At 36.7% G+C, this 22,856-nt stretch overlaps 4 protein-coding genes across 14 annotated transcripts in view; 2 read left to right on the forward strand and 2 right to left on the reverse strand.

Annotated features, from left to right (window-relative positions):
- The first annotated feature begins 1,093 nt into the window (after window positions 1–1,093).
- uox (urate oxidase) lies at window positions 1,094–5,346 on the forward strand. 2 transcript variants are annotated; one of them, XM_086161583.1, is made up of 8 exons: window positions 1,094–1,215; window positions 1,968–2,180; window positions 3,439–3,555; window positions 3,879–3,957; window positions 4,446–4,632; window positions 4,765–4,888; window positions 5,087–5,170; window positions 5,253–5,346. In XM_086161583.1, exons 1-8 carry the CDS (start codon window positions 1,195–1,197, stop codon window positions 5,325–5,327), a joined length of 900 nt encoding a protein of 299 aa, XP_086017709.1. In that variant the 5' UTR covers window positions 1,094–1,194; the 3' UTR covers window positions 5,328–5,346. The 2 variants fall into 2 exon arrangements, with proteins under 2 accessions (XP_086017709.1, XP_086017708.1); XM_086161582.1 differs by having other exon boundaries at window positions 1,106–1,215; window positions 1,965–2,180.
- An 840-nt stretch (window positions 5,347–6,186) lies between these two features.
- On the reverse strand, window positions 6,187–8,040 carry samd13 (sterile alpha motif domain containing 13). Its single transcript, XM_086161585.1, has 5 exons — window positions 7,861–8,040; window positions 7,329–7,443; window positions 6,799–6,841; window positions 6,596–6,707; window positions 6,187–6,516 (listed from the first exon to the last, which is right to left on the reverse strand). The coding sequence occupies exons 2-5, from the start codon at window positions 7,354–7,356 to the stop codon at window positions 6,373–6,375; spliced, it is 327 nt and encodes a 108-aa protein (XP_086017711.1). The 5' UTR covers window positions 7,357–7,443; window positions 7,861–8,040; the 3' UTR covers window positions 6,187–6,372.
- Window positions 8,041–8,395: 355 nt separating this feature from the next.
- On the reverse strand, window positions 8,396–21,111 carry prkacba (protein kinase, cAMP-dependent, catalytic, beta a). Of its 3 annotated transcripts, XM_086161588.1 has the most exons (11): window positions 20,596–21,111; window positions 20,395–20,469; window positions 17,112–17,173; window positions 16,661–16,789; window positions 14,814–14,912; window positions 14,521–14,603; window positions 14,238–14,364; window positions 13,842–13,937; window positions 13,477–13,599; window positions 13,162–13,326; window positions 8,396–12,425 (listed from the first exon to the last, which is right to left on the reverse strand). In XM_086161588.1, the coding sequence occupies exons 2-11, from the start codon at window positions 20,438–20,440 to the stop codon at window positions 12,300–12,302; spliced, it is 1,056 nt and encodes a 351-aa protein (XP_086017714.1). In that variant the 5' UTR covers window positions 20,441–20,469; window positions 20,596–21,111; the 3' UTR covers window positions 8,396–12,299. The 3 variants fall into 3 exon arrangements, with proteins under 3 accessions (XP_086017714.1, XP_086017712.1, XP_086017713.1); XM_086161586.1 differs by lacking the exons at window positions 20,395–20,469; window positions 20,596–21,111 and adding an exon at window positions 18,639–18,804; XM_086161587.1 differs by lacking the exons at window positions 20,395–20,469; window positions 20,596–21,111 and adding an exon at window positions 18,139–18,509.
- Window positions 21,112–22,360: 1,249 nt separating this feature from the next.
- Window positions 22,361–22,856, forward strand: part of ttll7 (tubulin tyrosine ligase-like family, member 7) — a 66,012-nt gene continuing 65,516 nt past the window's right edge. For all 8 annotated transcript variants that reach the window (XM_086162210.1, XM_086162211.1, XM_086162212.1 and 5 more), the window contains exon 1: window positions 22,361–22,608. The gene's annotated coding sequence lies outside the window, so the exon portion shown is untranslated. The remainder of the gene's footprint in view (window positions 22,609–22,856) is intronic.

Below are 22,856 nucleotides of genomic sequence, written 5' to 3' on the forward strand. Positions count from 1 at the left end.
TAAATAATAAAGGGGAAGAAGTAATGTAACAGATGCGAAACAATATCGTGATTTTACTGTAACGAAATAGTTGGCCAACAGCTGTCATACAACCAAGCAAGTTTTTGGTTCAAGGTTTACGAGGATTTTCACAATAAACAATGAAAATAAAGTTCACCAGTTTCTTTTCATGTCACCTTAATTTACTTGATTTACTTGATCGCTTCATATAGCTACCCCTTCCTAACATACTTGAACCAGTATCCCTTCCTTTTGCCCCTCAAAAGTACTGTGTCAGATGTCCACGTTTTTTTTCTAATACATTTCATTTCTTTTTAAATTTGACAAATAGTGGCTCTGTGTTGGGAGTACTGACTTTTACGAGAATTATCTCAATGTTCTAACAAGAACAGTGTTCATCAGCATTCATGGCAGTCATACATACGCTCAACCACCTGTCTAACCTGTCTGTCTTATAAACAAAACCTGTCCTACAACACTGCATTAAATAAAAAACTGGCACATACTCCATATGTGACCGCAGTGCAAGTTCATGGATATCGGCTGGGTGAACATTGTATAATCTTAAACTGTGACCAGACTGTCATCAGAGTAAAAAACAAACAAAAGACGCGCGCACGCACGCACGCACGCACGCACACACACACACACACACACACACACATAAATAAAAATACAGGTTATAAAGTGTTGTGGGGAGCCTGGAAGACAAGAAGAACCTTCCCAGTTTCCTTTGATGTAACAGAACTTTGTGACCCTCCTATAATTAGTACGTGTTGCATATGTTGCAATAACCTATGCTGTGTTTTGACATGATGGAGGGCAGAATGATTAGGCACCATAAGCATAACTTTTCCAATACACTTGAAGTTTTCCCCTGCTTGTGGCATTCAATCATTTTCTATTAAAGACCGTTATTTGGAGTACATGTCTTAGATTCTTTTTGGCCACTGCAAAGCCGAGCTTTGCCACAATATATAACTCCGTATGTATATAAAACATAGATTAATGTTTGATAGTGTATTTGAAAATATAGCAAAACAAACCCGGTCTTTAAAAGAGGCACATCAAAACCAGTTCTAGCTACCAATAACCTGAATCCATGTATGGAACCTCCCACTCACTGAAATCCTGCTTGACAGGTAGACACATTTTACTGGAGACAGGGCAAAGCTTGGGGAAACAGCAAGGATCATGGCGGCTGGAACCGACAAGGTAACCAGAATTGTGAGATTCTTCTTAAACTCAAAGAACTGATAACAGATCAATTTTAAAAGCTGTATCCATTTTTGGGAACAATGAGAATACAGTCAACCCAGGCATGGAATTCTGGAATCTAACCTATTGTTGCGTACATACCTGTTCACATACTTTCATAAGAAGTCATAAAAGTATAAAAGTATAAACAGTGTTGTTTTTTTGCCTAATTTAATTCAAGATTCAAAGCGTTTATTGTCACATGCGCGGTGTCAATCCGTGTTTCCTTGTACAGTGAAATTCCTAGTCTGCTGTCAGTTTGGCATTTAGATATGTGTTGATAAGAAATTATGATGGTGGAAACATTGTTACAAATATGAACAGTGTTGGCAATGCAATAAGACATTTGAGTGCTGCTTGGTGTACAACTCACAAAGTGGAGATGCAAGGAAGAGTGTACTTTGAGTGCAACACTGACTGGGCTGCATGTAAAGCGCAGAAAAAAAGAAGAATTTGATCACACCATTATTGAAAGAGATTAAAACTAATAGACTATGGATATAAGTTGACTTTATAGTACGAGTAAATCATCATCCTCAAAGGTAAACAACTTGAGAAGTAAACATTTACAGGAAAAAATAATGCAAATTTTCTACGTATAGAAATAAGTCAATTAAGTCACTTAAATGCTGAATCACTGTGTCGTGTCATGGCACTGACAAATCAGTCAATTAAACCAGATACATCTCTAATTTGTTTGTTTGCAGCAGAATGTAGAGTTTGTGCATACAGGCTATGGCAAGAATATGGTGAAAGTGTTGGTTATCAGGAGACAGGGGAGCCATCACTATATCATCGAACTGAAGGCTGATGTGGAGCTCACACTCAAATCACGTAAGGATTATCTAAGTGGAGACAACTCTGACATCATCCCCACTGACACCATAAAGAACACCGTCCACGCCCTGGCCAAGCTCAAGGGGGTAGGTAACGATAGACACAAGGAAAGAAACAACACACTTGCAACCTTAATGAACACTTAAATAGGAACAGACTCCCAGCTGCAAACTTGTCATAAAATCTTCTGTCCACCCTAAGTAATGGCCCAGAAAGGTAATAGTTATAGCCAACAACACTGTATTTTATATTTAAATTAATCAAATTACAGCATTATGTCACGAACTACACACTGTCATCATCGGGTGCTGTGTTAATAAAAAAGTTATTCAATGCGATAAACTGTTGTATATGTAATATATAATCCATAATCCAAAAATACTGGTACTTTGACTTGGAATAAAAGATCAGAGCCTTATCCAGAGATTGGTCATTGCCTATCGAACAAAAAAGGCAGAGGTTTTGGAAAGTGAGAAAATTTTGTTGCTGATGAAAGTCCAACAACATGCGCTAGTCATGACAGCCACTTTAAAAATGAGTGGCAAGATTAGAGAGGGAAAGATGCAATATTACCAATTCCTGTGATAAGCTGCATTTCTGATCATTTAAAAGCATAATGCTTTAGTTTCATCAACATACATGAAAAAGCCTGCAAGAAATATATATGATTGACTGCATATAAGCACCAAGCCTTTTCACTTTAAAAAAAGAAAACAGAAATAACTAATTTCATTGCTTTAGTCTCTTGAGATTGGATAACCATTCTGGGTTCTTGTCATACAGGAGAAGCTTTGCAACCAGATGTAAACTCTTGAGTGACAAGCATCATTAGGAATATTTGCACATCCTCATCATTGCATATTTAATATTTTTGTTGCTAGACCAGGGGTTGGTAATTATTTTGGCCAATGGGCCATATTTCGTATTTGATTATTATGCATGGGCCAACTAGGTATTATGTAAATCAAACAAAAATAAAATTGCGATTTAAATATTTAAATTTTGGGGTATTTTATTCAAACTTTAAAATCATTAATGATCATAAAAATGTACTGACACTATTCTGTATGGACTCATCCGTACAAAATTAAACAAGGAAAATATAAGGAGTTTCTAAATTCTTAATTGATTGAAAATACTTATTAAGATATTCAAAGAAAATAGTTTGGCATGCCAGATAAAAAGCAAAATGGGCTGGATGTGGCCCGCAGGCCGTAAAATGCCCAGGTCTGTGCAGGACAGATCCTTCGGCATGGCAAATTAACAATATTAGCAATCAACAGCTGTTGGAAGTAGTGAGTTATCACTCCAATTAATTTTTTATTTCCTTCATTTCATGCTCAGGTAAAGAGTATTGAGCAGTTCTCTCTGGATATCTGTCATCATTTCCTGACATCCTACGACCATGTCCTGAAGGCCAAGGTTAATATGGAGGAGGCTCCATGGAGGAGGATGGAGAAGGTACAAACGTTTAATGTTAATGTTATGTTTGATGAAAGAATACTGCAAGAAGAGTGGTTTCAGGTACAAAGCTGCCTGACTGACACAATTACCTGAGAAGAAATTTTTTTTAGGTCTTTTAGTTTCCTTCAATGTAGCCAAACTTATCAAGACTATTTCAAAAGTACCTCAAACAGTCTTTTAAAGCCACTTAGGACCTTCCTTGAAGCAATTACAAGGAACTAATAAGTAAATGTGGACCCCCAGTAAAATCTGTTCAGTCTGTCATTTTTGAATACGCGTTTGTAGTATTTTCACATGCATTTCTCTCTCATTTGGCTCAGAATGGTGTAGAACATGCTCATGCATTCATTTACAGCCCAGAAGCCTATCGCATCTGCGATGTTGAACAAAATCTCAATGGTAAGCATGCTTGCAAGCATCCAGGCATGAATGTATGTTTTTTTTCCCTTCTTCGTCTCGTTTCACTGTGCTTTAACACAAAGTGCAGGTATTGTTCTTATTTGAGAAGGCAATGGAAATAAATGTAAGCATTCAAAATAATCAACACAATGAGACAAAATAATATCTGTAACGTGACAGATGGATATAAACTTAAAATGCTCACATGTTGTATTCTGGAATAATGGTCCAGAACATTGTGATGGGCCATCATCTCTTTTGAAAGTGTTGTACCTGTAGCTTTAGCTAGCTACAACACATGTACTCATCCCAGACTTTGTATCCACGACGAAGGGCCTTACTGATCACCTACTTTGCAACGATTACTTCTGTGGTGTCAAAATATTATGCACAGAGACAAGGGATTTGATGCTGTGTTGCAACTGGTCAAAGCTTACCGTACGTTGACATTTCTGACCACTATTGATCAATTACTGTGCCCCTTACAGGTGTTCCAGTCATTCATGGTGGACTGAACAACATGAAGGTGTTAAAAACCACTCAGTCTGGTTTTGAGGGTTTCCACAGAGACCGATTCACCACACTGCAAGAAGCAAAGGACAGGTGTTTCTGCACCACTGTGTATGCCCGGTGGCGCTACAACAAGGTTCAAGATATCAACTTTGATGCCAATTGGTAATTAATCTGTTTGTCACAATGAGGAAAAAAAACTAATTATTTACAGGTGTACATCGAGTCATGCAAATTATTTGCTATAAAAGAAATAGAAAGCTCGACCTCCTAAATCTGATATTACTCTACCTCCAGGAAATGTGTTAAAGAGACCATAATTGAGAAGTTTGCGGGACCCTATGATCAAGGAGAGTACTCACCTTCTGTGCAAAAGACCCTTTATGACACTCAAGTCCTAGTCCTAGAGAGAGTTCCAGAGGTAGGTCAAAAATTTTAAAGATCTCTATTTCAGATTAGAATTCTGTTACAAAAAATGGCCTGGGGAAGAAATAGCCTTCATAAAAATGCTCAGATGTGTGTAAGATGAGCTATAGACATTCAGGAGATTTACTTCAAGCCATAATCTTGGCAAATTGTGAGCAAAGATTCTTTAAGTTTTGGTTTTACTGTTTGTCAGGTGGAGGAAATAGAGATTGTCATGCCCAACCAGCATTATATCACCATAGACATGACAAGAATGGGCATAAAGAACAAGGATGAAGTAGGTTCTCTTAATATCTCTATTCCACTAATTTATCTGGAATTATATTTTCTGTCACTGACTTGTTTTTATCCCTCTATAGGTTCTTCTCCCGCTTGACAACCCTTCAGGGAAGATTGCAGGAACTGTGTGCAGGAAACAGCAGTCAAAGCTGTGAAGATAAACATTTTTGAAAAGCAACCAGCCTGAAATATCAATTTTGTTCTCAAGTTGCAAAATCAAAAATATCTGTTATAATTACCTACAAATACTGGACAGCTTAGAATGAATTGAAACCAGTATCAATTAATGTATAATCCAATTTTGGTCTTTGGTGAGAAAACAGCACCATTTATTGCAAGTCTGATTCAAATATTCGAACTCCAGTGTTGCACATATACATTTGCCATACACACTTCAATACAGTTGTCTTTGCAACAATATGTCAAAGCACCACAGGTAGGAACATAAAAAGAGTATTTACACATAAATATTTTAATTTCAAGCCTCAAGCCTGGATAACTTAGATGTGCACCATCTGAGAGGCCTTTGGTTGGCTCATGTCTGGGGAAACAAATGCTTCATTGTTACATGCCAAGAGTGACTCATGGACTCAGTTCCAAGAAACCAATTTCTGAACAAAATGGGATGCATTAGCAAATTCTGTAGTATCAAAGTGTTCAGGTATGATCAATCAAACCTTTCAATTATATATCATCTTATATACAAATACATTTTTAAAACCAGCATTGGTTCATTCGCTCTCTCACACACACACACGCACAAACGCACACACACACACACACACGCTTTCCATACCTGTGAAATACTATCCAGTTTTCTCATTTTAAATAAAACTAAAAAAAAATAAAATAATGCTAAATTAAAATCTCAAGCAGCAGGAATAATAATGGCTGAAGAGTAAACAGGTCAGTGGACTCCCTGTGCAATTCATTTTTGGGGTCCACATCTGAAACATCATCAAAAAACAAAAGCAGAACAAAACCACCGAGGAAAATAAAATAACGCCCCCCAACAAAAAAAACAAAGAAAAAAAAACAAACAAACAAAAAAAAAAAAATCAAAAACAAAACATAAACAGTTCAAATGGATCAGGTTAAGGTGCCACTGTAGCCAGAAAAGTCTTTGTGAACTGGCAGCTAACCTGGAGTTGCCTGACACGAAGATTGTCACTAAGGTGGGTGCTGGGATTGCCTGCTGTGCTATGAAGCATTGCTTTTCAGGTGTTGAGTTTGCAATGGCTTTACATGATACTCATAGATCTTGAGTGCAGGGCCAAGCTTGATTGACAGTCCCGTCAAGACATCATTACGAGTCATCAGGAGCAGGGACTTACCATCAATTTCCTGTTGAGGAATTAGATTTATTTTTAGATTGCCAATCCAGCTAGTTGAGATAGAGTTTGGACAGATGGAACACTCAAACCTGATCTTGGAAAGCTGTGGCTTGCTCCTCAAACCCCGTTGCTTTGAAGTAATTCACAACGTCAGCAACCCCCCAGTTGGCAGGGTCTGGGAGCTGACCATTCTCGACAGGGCTGCAAAATCACATTGTAAAATGCACAGGCCCAGTCACATAAATACACACATCTCAAAATAACTGTATATAATAATAGACTAGAATTATACCTTTTTGTGTCAACAGAGCCATTTGCCTTGTCTTCCATGCCCACTGTATCAAAAAACAACATTTAAATTCCAATATTATTGTATTTATACCAAGAAAAATCAGATATTTTTGTATCCATTACATACGCTAAAACGACATTTCATAAAACATTTTTTTACTCCATCGGTTTTGCATAAGTATTTGACTTTAAATGAGGAAATGTGAAAGTGAAAGATATCCAATTAAAGATTCAATTTGCATGGGCATGTAATGTCATCACATCCTCAATGTCATTAAATGACTATTATTTGACCATCACAATCCTGTCTGATACAATGCGCATTTTCAAAAATGTAATTTTCTTTTTCGCATGAACACCATGCAATTCACTTTCAACAAATGGCCAGGGGGCGGGTGTGGGGTGACTTGTCAACGATAAATCAAAATCAACTTAAAATGGAGTGATACCCAGCACACAGGTAGTGTGGCGAAGCTTGCGACCGTGAACTCTTCATTACCACTTAAGAGCATCAGTGATCACTAAACTTACAATCCTTAACGTTGCAGTTAATTCTCATCAGATGGTTTTCCACGGAAGAACTCAGTGGGTTGGCACTTCAAACACCATTGTTTCTTTTTCGCAGTCTTACAACCACTTGATGTTTCTATCGGAAATAATAAACATGACATAAACGTCTAATCATTAAAAGCAGCACAAGATTTAACAATTAGCAGGCAGGTTTGTAAACGTGGAGACCGCGGGGGAAACAAAAACTGCTGTCGGAAAAAACGGGACAGCGCAAAGACCGCCACAGAGAGTGAAAATGACGACCTAAACTCACGTTGTTAGCTGAATAAAAAGAAAATAAATACCGAAGTAACATCTCATTTGTCAAAAATTTTCAAAATTTCCACTTGCAGCGCTCAAGTTGTATTGGGGAATTTAACTACGCTAAAACATAAATATCCTGACACTAAATTGAATTAGCTAATACTTAATAGCTGTCGCTTCGTATTTTGTATCAAGCTAACAGTGACAGTTAACGCTAGCAGGGTTTGCTAATCCAAAATTTAACAGTTACCTTATTTTAGATGATTCTTGCTTTACAACAACAGTTCGTCAAAGTTGCACACGCAATAAAGATAACAAGACGTTTTCTAATCACTTGTATATTTTCATATAAAAAAGACGGTGGAATTCATTTGATAAAAATCAAAAATTAATCAAGTAAAGCCAACTAGCTCCTTATCGGTTTGGCTTCCTTCGCCCACATGACAGTAGAGATTCATGGGAAATGAAGTCTCTGTTTGACATCCTAGCACCAGAATTTGTGGTTAATCGATTTTTATTCAGCTGCTAAAACGAAATCTCTGCACAGTGATATCAGTCATAGTAATTGAAAGAAGGTAATAAACATTTTTTAATAAAAAGAATTTATTATAGTGACATATCCTTTGTTACATAAAATCTGCTACAGCAAAGATTATTCCCCTTGCAAACACAAGTAAATATAGGAGTGAAAAATGTGTCAGCCTTCTAAATGATGTGCAAATCATCCCACAACCACATTTCAGATTATTGATCCCATACTAGTGCGTTGACTAACTACAAAGAACTCAAAACTGATTTTTCTTTATTCAAGAGTGAGTAGGCTCAGGGAAAGTGTGATCATTTACATCACTTAATGACAGTTTTACACACATGAGGGATAAATGACACATAAGAAGAGCTGTGGATTTTCTTACACAGTTTCTGGGAAGACTTACACACAGGCAGTTTGGACTGAAACATGCTAAATTCCCAGATGTAGATTTCAAACTTCATCCAAATAGAAAAAAAACATGTAATGGATCCATAACTACATTCTGCTCAACCCATGTCAAAGAAAATAAAGCTGAATTCCCTTTGAATAAATATCATATCAAAGTAAGTAAATAAATAAAAGAATATAAGGTGAAGAAAAAGAAAACCTATGAAGGCTTTGCCAGGCATCTGTGTGCTTAAACAGGTAAGTTCTTCCTTTCTTTCCAAAAAAAGTTCAAATTAGGGGCAATCACTCAGAAAATGGAAAATGTACATTTAATTATACAATAATTTAATGATTTGTTAACTTGAGTCAATACATCATTTGGAGATTTCCTATAAGTACTCAGAGCAGTATTTGAAATTTTATTAAAAAAATAGCATAAGAAACAGGTGTGACTCTGGAAATTAAATTAGGGCAAAATAAAATCAAGTGCTCAATAAAGGAAAAAAAATCAAACAGTACATCAGTACTTAAAAAACATTCAGTCTTAAAACCTTTTCACATTTGGTTCTTACATAGTCAAACTTAATTAGATTGCATTTTGTCTCATATTCAAAGACTTGAGCACCTTGTTAAATAAAGATTTAAAACACCAGAAGACTCATGAGACTTAAATTTATATAACTTTCATAAAATATGGTTACGAACTCAGTGGAAAATGTGATACCACCTGCAGAAATAATCTTGAACATTGACCTCTTGGCAAAAGGCAGACAAAGTCAAACCTTCTGAAGGTATGAAACCTTTGACACAGAATATATAATAACACCTGTTCGATACAATGATTACCTGTAAGATTCGTGAGGAGTCTGCAGAGGCAAGAATTACATTTCAGCAGCAAGGAAAGTAATTGTTTCGGGATTAATGAAAAAAAATAATAATGACGATGGTCAATACAGAGACACCCATCACAAATAACACTACAACCGAACTTAGCACAAATGGTTTAGAATAGAAAACAGGAATTAAAATGCCAAACTACTGAAAAATTTCCTTTTCCAAATCTTAGACCACAATATTTGTTCCTGTTCGTTGTATGTCTGGCTAGATGCACACTTTTTGGGAAGTGCTGCAAACAGACTTCAAATTGCAGCATCTAGATGGTTCTAGATGGCATTTAGCAAAAAATAAATTGGTATTTCAACCTCGTGATATTTCTGTTTGAGATTTATCCCCATGGTATTGGCTGGAGGAATATGCCACTCAGATTAAAAACAAACAAACAAACAAATGTTTATGTCATACATTAATGTTCAGGGCTATAAAACAATTTAAGGTAACAAAACAGAAACAGCAAAATATATGGGAACACATTTTTGGGCACTATTTATCTTGCTGTGACACTGGGGTACAAACATAACAAATACGCAAAAGTAAGTATTAAAATAAAACAGATATGGCAAATACACAATTTCCTCACAACTAACATTGACAAATAAAATGAAAAGCCTGAATGGACAACATATGTCTATGTAACAAACACTGCATTGCATTGCAATAACTGACCTTTTCGCTTTCAGCAATGTATTGAACAATGCTATATCAAAATACTCAATATTTCTGGATGTGCCAAACCCTGACCTACTTTGTGAAGTTACATACACATAAAATTGTACCTGAAAATAGTAATCTTTTCATTTAAATTCAGTCTTTAAATACCACACCTAATCTGAGGTAAAAGGAAATATCCCGTGACCAGATATGGATATGACAATGCTACAATTAATTGACTAATACAGCGCTGCCGAGTTTCTGCTTCATAATATCCCTTGTTACTGTATATCCGCCTGCTGCAGAATACAAAGCCTCAATGCCGCAGTTCATACAATTCAAGGAGTCACTGTTCTTTCATGACCCCCCTAAGTTTTGGTCATGCTGTCAAAACACAAGGTGTGAAATCTTATGCCTCATAACTATATTCCTATATGAACAAATTCACAACTCTAGGCCCTAAGGACACAAGAATGACAACAAATTATGAACCCAAGAAGCATCTCGGATGAGGGCTGAAACGTCTTCAAGTGAAGAAATTGAAGTCCAGTTGCCACGACAAGATTTCAACATGAACAAATTATGAAATATTTAATAATGAATGTATAATAAACCTTACTTCAAATGTAATGTTTGAAAAAAACAATATGAAAAAAATCCTACATTTTGAATATTTTCTTAGAATAAGAGGTCATATGTGTTATATTATTTTTTTATCCTGGGAAAATAATCAAGTGAATTCTTGTTGACAGATGATGTGAACATTGGGAATATTTCCATCAACACAGATATTGTGTAAAATGTTTCTTTTCCTCCATTAGATGAGTCTGATGTGCTGAGCCAAATACTTTGTTTCTTTTGAAACAAAGTGTATTTTGTTAGGTATTTATTTACTGCTGTACCATTCGTCAACCCCCTTGACACAGAACCAAGAACATCATAAAGTAAAGCGACAAGCCCATCCATCCACTTACAACAGACGCCAACACAAACTCTCTCTCAAAGGACCATAATGTGCTTCTGGTGAACATTCATGTGCAGCAAAAGATTGTGATAGTATCTTGTCATGGCTGAGTAGCTTTTACTCATGATTTCATACTGAACAGTGGAATCAGCATAAGTTCTCAAACCCCCCCCCCCACATCAAATACTATGTTGTTACAAGGCCAAGCCTCTGACAGTTGTTGCTACGCCTTCCTGTTGCTTTTGTTAATTATGCCTTTAGTAAAATTTGAGTGTGTGGTTACACATGGGTTACAATAATCCCTTTCCCACCATGGTACCAGCTTGACTCAGTTCACTTTTTGGACTGGAATTAGTTCATTTTTCAAAGGCACAAGGGCACCCCTCAGTGTAGCTGGACATGTTAGGAAAGCTGCAAGAAACTACTGTGAAATCACATTTAGTGGAACTCACAGTACTATTGAGTTATATTTAAGTGATATGATTTTATTTTCAGAATGTGACTATCATCTTTCATCTAAAGTCAAACAAAAGAGTATCTATACCTCTGCCATATGTTTGAGATATTACTGCTTAATGACGTTGTCTGGTGAGCTTTAAAAAAGTGGTGGCACTTTTGTTGTTAGGTGATGAAACCTATGAAAATAATGTATTTTAATATGCAGTTGTGATTTACAAAACTGATTCTGTAAGACCTGCAGTATTGTGTGTTATCTTTATTTATCAGTTTAGCTTGCTTGGAATATTTCCAGATGGGTCAGTATTTCTGCACCATGTAATATACTGTACAAAACTTTGCCCAATGAGAAATTAAAAAATGGTCGATAGAGTCAAGTGGGCACCATGTGGTGGAACAGTACCAAATATGTGTAGCGGTAGCTAATGTAATCAGTCATTTTTGTGCCATTTCAGAATTGGCATTTTAGTTGTCATAATACTTAAAAACAATTACTTGAACTGAGTACAAGAAGTTTTGAAAAAGGGCAAAGAGAAAAATAAAATAACGAAGAGAACAACAGATAAGAGTGTGGTTTAGTATTGTTGTGTGCAGCACAGGGGGTGTCTCAATAATGTGCCTCTGTGTATAGGTAAGTGCAAACTGCACGCAAGATCATGGCTGGGAGGACCTCATTCAGCAGTGTTTAATGAAGGAATGAGGCATTTATTTTGAGTATGTGACAGCCTCAGCTCCACCTTGACCCTCAGAAGAGTGCAAACATCCCAAAACATTTGAGTCCAGATAGGACTCTGCACACTCACTAGAATTCTGCAAACTCTTTAGCACACTTTTCTGTTTGTGACACACGAATTTCCTCCTCTTCATAGTCGTCAAAGTTGCTTGTGTCTCCGGGTCCTCTGCACTTTGGCAGGAAGGGAGCTTCAACCTATGAGTAAAGTTTCTCAAATTAAAAAAACTTTAATAATCAAGGCTTAATAGTTTATGAAGATGTCTGACTTGGTAGTCTTGAAAATAAACACCTCTAAATAGAATGCAGCAATCCAAAAGCTAATTTGTGAACTGCCAAGGGATGTTTTAAATGAAAGCAATAGTTAAGTTTTTACTAGAAAAAACAAAGATTCAGTTTGACACTGACAGACTTATTGCTAGTTTCCTCTGGTAACATCAGCTTTTCAACAATATATTGGTCTCGGCTTATGTTTTTATAGACAAAAGAAATGTCGTAATGTATAAACAATGTGATGAGTTTGCTGTATAATCAATTCATGTTTGTTTGAATCAGGGGGCAAATGGCTGACGATGATTAGTCACCGTTACATGACAAAGGAATGAATCCAATGGGAAAGCTGGAAGAACTTTGTCCTTTTTTAGGCATGTGTCCAGCTAGATGAGCCCGTGGTGTTAAGTGATTGGACATATGAGTGATAAGTTGGGTTGTTATCTGACAAAAAAAATTTGATCAGCTTTGGGGCTCTGTGAAAGATTTTAAAATAGTTCTACGATAATTTAGAGACAACTAGTAGAGGAAGAACTGCTAAAATTATAGGGGATATGTTACTGGAAATAATAAATATATTAATTTGTGAAATGTGTCTTAATTATATGTCATTGAAGATGCAGCTAATATGAACAAAGTCCAGACCATGACTTCAATGTCATACCTTCCTCTCATAGATGGCAATCCAATCTGTTGTAGAGAACCACTTGTGATTTTTTATGTCATTCACGCCATTCTTCAGGTTCCCAAATCTCTTTGTCAAGTCTACCTGAAGCAGATTTCTCAGCAGATCCTTCAGGTCAGAGCTAAAATGAGAGGGGAATCGTACCTGTTGCAGCAAAAAAAGGTACAAAACACAAGAATAAGAACATTTCTGACTTCATCCTTGTTGAAATCAGTTGGAGAAACAGAATCTAGAGAGTAAAATATTTATGACTCTTGAATTCCCTATTTATTACTGTTTTATATATTTTTTTACCTTGCCAGACACAATCTTTTCATAAATCTGGATGGGTTGATCAGCAAAAAATGGGGGGTAACCAGCAGCCATCTCATAGATTAGGACTCCAAGTGCCCACCAGTCCACAGCTTTGTTGTAGCCCTGAACAAAGAAATATCAAAAAACATTAACACTGTCAGTAGTTGTGTTTTTTTAACCCTATGGATTTGCTGGAATGCAGCATTGAATGCCACTGTGCAATATCAACCAGAAGGCTTTGAAGTATTTTTTGGTCTTGTTGACAATGAGCAGCACTTACAAAACAAAACAAAACAAAACAAAAAAAACATTGTCCATATATTTTTTTACCCCACCATGAACCTGGGTATGTGTTGGATGTTCACCTTGCTGAGGATGATCTCTGGAGCCAGGTACTCAGGAGTTCCACATAATGTCCAGGTCCTGCCTTTTACTCTTTTGGCAAAACCAAAGTCTGTGACCTGATCAAAGAACATCAGGAATACAGAAGGGTATGACTGTACATTACATGTGTTTACTCAAGTGGAGAGGCAATACGAAAGAACAAAAATCCTCCATCTATATAACTGATAGACATTATTTTTATTTAACATTGGGGGGACTGTTTGTCAGTTACCCATTCTCATGTTAATAAACAATTGGTGCACACAAATTCTCAGCAGGTTGATAAGCCAGAACACGTATGTTTCAGATTCTCAATTTGCTTAGCATAACGAGAAAGTAAAAAAAAAAACCTCCTTTAATAATGCAAAACGGTCTACCTGGATGTAACCGTGTTGATCTATGAGAAGGTTTTCAGGCTTCAGGTCTCGGTAGATGAGGTCTAAGGAGTGTAGGTACTCAAAGGTGAGCACTATCTGAGCTGCATAAAATCTGGCATGATGTTCACTGAAAGAGGGAGGGGTTATCAGTTTAGACATTACTTCAAAATTTAACTCACTTAATCGATAAGACCTCCTTGACTTATTGTAGTGCTTAAAATGATTTCAATCACTGTATAGCCAAGCAAGCAAGGTCTCATCTAAAATCCTTATCAAATCATACCTGAACCTTCCGATGCGTCTTAGGTGTGAAAACATCTCTCCACCTGGCACATACTCCATTACCATGTAGAGGTTTGAGTTGTCCTGAAAAATTATAAAAAGCTTTAAGCAAAACCAAAACTTCTGTCATATTTATATATTTTTTTTTAGTTGAAAAGTTAACTTGTTATTTGATTTTCTTTTATGTATTTGGGTGATCTGAATTAATTAAAGCAATAGGAGAGACACAACAAAAATCACTGACATTTTGGCTAGAACTGTTGAGTGGTGTAACGGATGGTTTGTAGCACAGACCTTGAAAGCATACTCCAATCTGACAAGGAAGGGGAAGGAGACAGCTTGGAGTATTCTCTTTTCATTCAATGTGTGTTCTATCTGCTTCAACTTGACCACCTAGAAGATACAAGCCAACGCACAGGTGACAAAGTATTGCTTCAGGAAGGCCTCAGTGCCGGAGTTTTGAATCTAAAGGGCTTAAAAGATAACCAGCACATTAAAGATGAAAAAAAGCCCTCCTTGGCCCCCAAGTTCAGAAAATTAACCAAAGTGGTAAGTAGGTTGCAGGGACCTCAGCAAAGTCAAGACACACAACAAATTTGATCAGCCTGAGGTTTTCATGGGGACTATGATGTGTTTATATTCCAAAGTTAAATTGTTCTGTGAAGCCCTGTATACATATATACTGTATACATCTAACAGTGACAATCATTAATTATGACACATAACAGTCTCATATTTTTTTTCAGGAGTGGGGCTACATTATATGTAGGTGTTGCTTTGTGTGACACGTTCCTCACAGTTGATTCTGTGAAGACAGTTAGTTGATGCTGTAAGGTCCATTGTGTTTCTAAATGTTTGCTTCTGTGAAGAATTAACTTTACAAAGAACAGTCATTTCAATGCAGTCGTAAATGACACAAATATATAGAGGATTCTCACAACTAAGACCCAATTTTGTACATGGATGTAAGCTCATTTATCTCTTGCCAAACACAGCCAGGCAACAAGACCTCAGCGGGTTGTGGAGAGCTGTTCAACAGAGGATGTGTTGGATCAAAAGGCCAAAACACCTGTTGAGATACACGACTAATGATGTGTCTCAAATAAAGTCTGCTCGCATTGGCCAAATCGAGGGATGAGAAGATAGCCCAGAGGGTGCCATCAATAACCTGGTGATCTAGGAGAGCCTGAGCAGCAGATTCAATGTGTGAAGTAAGGCACTGTCACATCCAGTTTAGTCTTAGACTTGTGAAACCTACTAAAATGTCCACTTTCATTTATTGGCATTTGATGATTATGATGCTTAAAGTGTAATGAATCTTTCAGGTAACATGAAAATGCATGACAGGCCTATCATGTCATAGCATGTCTTTTCTTGACACAAAGTAAAGATAATCAGTCAGAACATTATCAAGGAAAAAGTCAGGTTTTTGGAAATTCCTTATCTGGTATCTTTTTGCTTGAGTAAGGTAGACTCAAGATGCAAGGCTGCAGAGATTTAAACTAACATGCTGGCTCAACCTTCAGATATCAGCTCAAGCAACTGAATTATTGCAAAAAAACTGTAACAACAGGCAAAAAGTATAAAGAAATTTATTAGGGCACAAAAGCAATAGAATAGAATGTCTTAAATCATCCCACAATGGGGAAATTTCAATGCAGGAGCACTGTTAAAAGATTTTATACTTTAATGAAGTATTAAAATGTTTTTGCAAGACTCCTGGAATTTCTATTTACCCAACCAAAACAAATCACACTGGCTGAAGGGACATTAAATTCAATGTCATTACCAACATCATTTTGGTAAGTCCTATGTTTATTTTCATATATCACTAAAATAACTAGATCCATAAAACACAGTTAAAAAAACATGATACCTGGAAATGTGATGCATTTGTTAGTGCAAATTTGGATGGAGCTGAAACACATAATCTAACAAATTTTCCCATCATCTTTCAAAGTTATACTCATATGTAAAAAATTGAAGTGGCTTTGCGGTTTTAATGTCACCGTAAATGTATGAAGGAAACAATCCTTTTCCTTTACAGAGATAGTATGACAGGTTTTCTTCTGACGAGCTACCCTAATCTTATAAGATTGGATAAACAGGTCTTTTTGAAAATACAAAAAACATAGACCTACTTTCTGTTTGTCCAAGATCTTCATAGCGTAGAACTGGTTTGTTCCTTTATGTTTGACGAGCAATACTCTCCCAAATGAGCCAGTGCCCAGGGTCTTGAACCTATCAAAGTCATCCAGGCCTGTTGTGCTCTGTTGAAAACAGTGTCATGGGAGGTGAGACAGTCAACTGATCATTAAAATACTCAAGTTTTACAAGTGACTTTGTTGTGATAAACCTAAAAAAGGACAAATTAATTTTCAGATATGCTCCAGTCAAAATGCTTCGTGACATTACACAATCGGCTATCATATAGATCAAAAAGATATTAGTTATATTATATTCACAGGAAGTGGCTCAGGGCTGTCTTACTTAGATGTTAATCATGTTGTCACATTTAATTCCAGAGAAAGTTTGACCATTTTTTTGACCTTTAATTGTTAGAGAAAAGAACAAATGAACTGATTATATTACCTGTGCCGGACACTCCCATTTTCTTAAAAAATCTTCTTTGGCTTTAGCTAAGAACTCTTTCACTAAAAAGAATTAAAAAAATAAAAGTCAGCATTTTGCTTCTCAAACATTTTCACATCACATGTTCAAGGTAAATGACAAACAAGGTCAGGTGAAGGTTTTCTGGACAACAAACAAATTCCATTTATATTAAAGACTACTATACAACAGAAAAATAAATATTCTCAAAAATAAAACAAACAGACCTAAGTAGAAAGTATCATAAAGTGATGCAAAGAGATATTTGGGCTTTTACGGAATTGGCCAATGTAAACACAAGCTCTTATGCATCTACTTTAAGAGAAATTCAGTGGGGGGGGGGGGGGGGGTTATAATCTGCCAAACAGGAGAAAATACAAAATGCTGAACATTACACAGACCATAGAGCAAGCATTAGAAAGAGAATTGTGAAATTCACACCAGACATGAGATATCCAAAGTCACAGAGTCATGTGCATTGGTAGTGCACTTTGACAAACTTATCGATATTTATATCTAAGGGGACACTGTCAATGTACAATCTGCCTGTTGGCTGGCCAAAAAAATTCATGAAAATATTTAGATCTAAGAGAAAAACAAATTAAGCGCAGTAAGCTTAAGTAAACCTATTATCCACTCTGTGACTTGGGATTTCTCAAAGAAAAATGAGCGTACCAAAAGTCTCTACAGTTCACCAAGGGTTTGCAGGAACATTCACCCACATGGATGGAAATAATGGAGAAGAAAGAGAGGAAGAAACATATGAAGCGTCTGAGACAAGAGATTCAAGTGGATTTAATGCTACACATAACAAAATGGCAGTGAAGAAGACAGCATATGCATTCCTATCACCTAACATATACAATCAATTATTGCACATTCTCTTATTAATACTGTATTCTTCAACAATCTATTATAGTTTTGATAAATAGTCAAGGGTTTTAGCTGTCATAATGTGGCAATAAAATTTCTATTTCAAAAGGTCCTTTTTTAGTTTTAAAAATCATACTCAACAAACGGCTACTTCTTGCCTGATGGATGATGTAGGCTATCTTACACTGAAAAACATTGAACATTTATCACAAACAATTACAAAGCTGTAATCTTTTAAAACACAGCACATAAGCACATATAAAAACCCATTTCATGAGTGCAAAACATAGTATCAAAACACATAAGAAGTAAAAATGAGTATTAAAAACATTATCATAGAGGATAATAGGTAAGGCGCCATTACAACATAGTGTTACAACTTGGCTGGTAACAAGAACACTGCTTGATGTTTTTGAATAGCCACACAAATATGTGCATATGAAAAAAATATCATTTTCAGAATTACGAGAAAAATAAAACAATGCAAGCCCACCCATGTTTTCCTTACTTTTTGAAATTGTTTTGGTAACTAAATTTTCATTTAAAAAAGAGCAACACTCACACACATATTTCTCAATGTAAAGTTTGAGTCAGTGTTGGACTCAATTTAAGTTATATAGGTGGCACTGGACTTACTCAGCTTATCCCACATGACAGTGAATTCAGAGATATAAGGCACGTCAATCTCCTGTCCTTTCTGTTCTTGGCTATTCTTACGACGTCTGTGAAAAATACGACTGGCAAAGGATTGTTCCTTTCCCTGGGCCATTCTGAGACAAATTCTCTGTTGCTTAGGAGAAAATGTTTGCAGGCAAAGTGAAACAGTTTTAGACGTAAAGAATGAGATAACTAACTTCCTGTATACAGCAAAGAGTACTGCAAAGCTTGGCTTATCACACAAAGTAAGCTTCCGGTTAAAACTTTGACTGCTTCAGATACAAAGGCCATCTGCATATTTTTGGCTATGCTGTGTTGCTTGGGATCACTATTCTTGTCATTGAAATAATTTTGTTATTGTGAAAGATGTACAGCAACAACATCCGTTACACTAATAATTATTCAAAAAAACAAAACAAACCTAAAAACAAACAAAAAAAAAAAGCAGGCAACTGTGCAGCACTTGAATGCAGATAAAGAAACCGCTTTTCCGTACCACCCACTCATTGAAACTAAGAATGTTCAGTCGACTGCTCTATTGAGGTAAAACTGAGCAGTGCACTTTTATAAACAGTATTCTACTACACTAAACCACATTACTTAACTTACTGGATGTCTGATTTGAGGAGAAACATTAATACCTTAAACATAACCTAAAAAATAATAATATGAAATTATTTACATGTAAGTATGCTCTTCGCATCACTGCAGGCTGTGCACACCAACCATGGCCAGCTAAGTAGAAACCACTTGGGCCTATTGTCACAAGAGTGTGAGAGACTATGAACCACTGCCAGTGAGAAAACAGGTCAAGATCTGTGCTGTCCAGACAGACTGTGAGGCATGGTACAGTTTAGTGGATTAGCTTGGTCATTACTGGCAAATACACAATAAACACACTTGAGTGCCCTCTAGCTACCTTTTAAAAGTAACTGATAAGGCATATCAGACTGCACCTCAACGGGATCAGTTAAACTAACAGGGAAGCATACACTTTTTATTTATGTAACAACATCTATTCAATGTGTTAATATTATCAATGCAAAATAGAAACGTGTTCTGTATCTCAAATTCTATTGCGAGTCCTTTTTGACATAACACACTCATACACTCATACACACATACACACCAACAAACAAAAACAAAATTCAAACGCTACTGTTCTATTATGGCTTGGTTCACTCACATCAAGCAGTTTTCAGATCAATGTGTTCATTAGTTGTTATCAGGTAACTAACCTGTTGCAAAGACCAGGCCTTGCCCTACAGCTAGAGCACAAACAAGTATTGGGCTTTAAGCGCTCTTGAGGTCAAACAAGGTCCCTTGATAACTTTAGTTAAACTTAACATAGGTGAGGAACATACCTAAGTCTTTTTCCCTGCATTTACGGTTTCTTCCCCCTGCTGTACGGAACACTGAAAAAATAATGGCACCTTCCCAGACATATACCCCATATGACACATTCGATAGCGTGCTGCATCATCTTTGGTGCTGCTTCCACCTTAGATCATGCATACGTCGTAGGTCCCGTGGACCTAACACAACTTATAAACTAGTAAGATGGTTCTTGTCACTGACCAATTACGTTAACCCTATAATGTTAATGTTTTACAGCGCCTGCTAGCGCAAGCCAACAACTGCTAAAGGCTGCTCATCACCTACTTTGGGATAAGCAAGACCACGCAGTACAATGGTTCGGGTTAAATCGCTATCTGGGTAACTGGCTGGTGCTTACCGCTTTCTTGTTCATTGCCTTTCTTGGCAGTTGCTGCGTTTCCCATCGTGGGAAGACAGGGCGATGCACAGCTGGCTAGGAGCGATGATGGTGGCTGTTAGCTTACAAGGTCCTACGTTAGCTAGCTAACAAATTTCAACTTGTGCTAGCCGGCTGGCTAAAAACAACATCAATGTCTTCTTTTCGTGAACAGAACCTCACCGCACTCTGCCAACCGTCTTGCTTTAATTTCAAAGTCCTTGGACGTTCAAGAATGCCTTCGCTGGAATGAAAACATGATCCAGACTTTTCACCTCTGCCTACTGTCGTTTTATGCTGCGTTCACATCGTGTGGGAATACCCAGGGACCCGTATTGATGGATGAAATGGTGCCTTCAAGGGAATCGGCAAAATTCAAATTTTTTTGACCGTTAACTGTTCTGGTGTAATTTCTTTCTTGTTTCAATCAAGCACCATTACTTTTGAATTTATACTGGGAAAGAATGTACTCTTCAATAAAAATACGCCATCAACATTGAGAAAACAACAAGTATTGAACTTTTATTCAACACTTAAAATTAATAAAGTGTGGTATCATAATTATGCATTAGGTTCGCAAAAGACACAGGATCATATTGATCGCCAATAAAGTTATAAAACTCTTTACAGCTATGGCCAAAAAAACAAAACAAACAACAAAAAAAAAACACAACAAACAAATAAAACAAAACAGGCCAAGTAAGAACTTCAAGGGGAACTGCCAGCTTGCAGCTAAAAATCCCAAGTGTTGGAAGCGGAAAAAACGCCACAAGGTGAGTTTTTTGCATTTATTACCTCGTGTTCATTTTTAATAACATTTTATGACTATGCATGACTACATGCATCATAATGTGTACTTGTGTATGAATGAGTTGACCAAAAAAGCTTTGTGTATTGTAGTAATTGCTGCTGATGTTTTCAGTATAATAATATTGCTAAACTAATGACATTACAACTGCTGATGCTGGCAAAAAAGTGTTGGAATGAGATTCAAACCGCACAGTACATAGTATAGTACCAGCGGTAAGAATGCAGTTTCCTCTGTAGATTAAGGTAATTGTTTTATATTGGCAATTATGAATAATTTTTTTGTTTGTAACATTATTTAGAAATGAATGAGAACTAATGGTCTTTTTCTGTGTAAATAAATAACAGAACATTGGATCGGCGGATCAGCGTTGACTCAAATGCTGACATTGAAATAAGAAAGTGCAGCTCTGAAAATCTATGAAGTGCAGAAAAGTGGGACAATTGAGCTGAGCATGACACACACAAACAAACAAACAAACAAACAAACCAGCATTGTACACAAAATAAAACAATGATCCACTGTGAATTACAGAGAGCAGCTGAAAATGCACCTGCCATCGAAGAACCTGGGAAAGTGCTGAAAGAAATGCAATGGCACATGTCTACCTTCCATCACTGCGATGGAGAAGTTCATTTCTGCATTGTGTTTAAAACGAATAATTCAAACAACCTCTTAGCCTTTGTGGTTATGCTTTGCAGCCGTAGAAAATTTGAAGAAAATGACGCCATGGGTAGAGAGAAGACCAAACCATATAGTTAACTAAATATATGGTTAATTAATACTTGAGATCTCAAGAAGTTAATAAGAGTTTGAACGGGACGCGCCCACAAACGGCAGGTTTGAATTTAGCACCATGGTCAGCGGCACAGTTGCTAGGTACCTTTCCATGTTTGTAAGAGCTACACCAGAACCTGTCGATTCAGAATGACTTATGAGGAAGACGAAGAACAACCTCGATAAATGGTAAAACTGCTGATTTTGTTGTTGATAAGTTGTACCAGAATAATAACCTGATTTGATTTAACATGCGAGACACTCTTCATATGTGTACCGAACTGAGAATGCAAACTTCAGCAGTTCATTCACGCTCCCCCTCTTTGCGTGGTGAATGGTATTGCCCGTGGATTCGCTCAAGCACTCATAACATACTACTGGAATAACCTCACAAGATACAGATTTTTGGATTTTTTTAAGACAACCGACATTCTTTTTTTAAGAAACAATATTATTACAAACCACAAAAGCATCTTAGTGCTTAGTACCATCTTGGTAAGATGGACGGTTTCTCGTGAGATATTTAAGTATTTCTCTTTATCAACGGCTGTTGTGTCACTCAGCGGAGACCAGCAAAAGAACTGCATTTCATGTGTCTGGAAAAAAATAAGGTAACGTCGTTCGGATATTTTACTCTTCCTTCACGACTCACAGCTTTCTCTCAGGTTTAAAGCTAAGCTAACCATACAGCAGACTAGTGTCATTGTTGTCAATGAATTAGTATACGGCAGCTAAGTTGTCCAATTCAGGAATTAGGAATGGCATTTTTGTAGCAGCTCGAAATGACAATGGGATATTTTGCACTACTGTGAGACGTCAGAGAGGGAGTGAGGTTGTGGGCTAATAACCGCACTAGGAG

Source organism: Fistularia commersonii, chromosome 16 (genome assembly GCF_037954325.1).
Source record: "Fistularia commersonii isolate RoL2024-O1a breed Wild chromosome 16, RoL_Fcom_v1.0, whole genome shotgun sequence".
In the NCBI taxonomy this organism is placed as follows: Eukaryota; Metazoa; Chordata; class Actinopteri; order Syngnathiformes; family Fistulariidae; genus Fistularia; species Fistularia commersonii.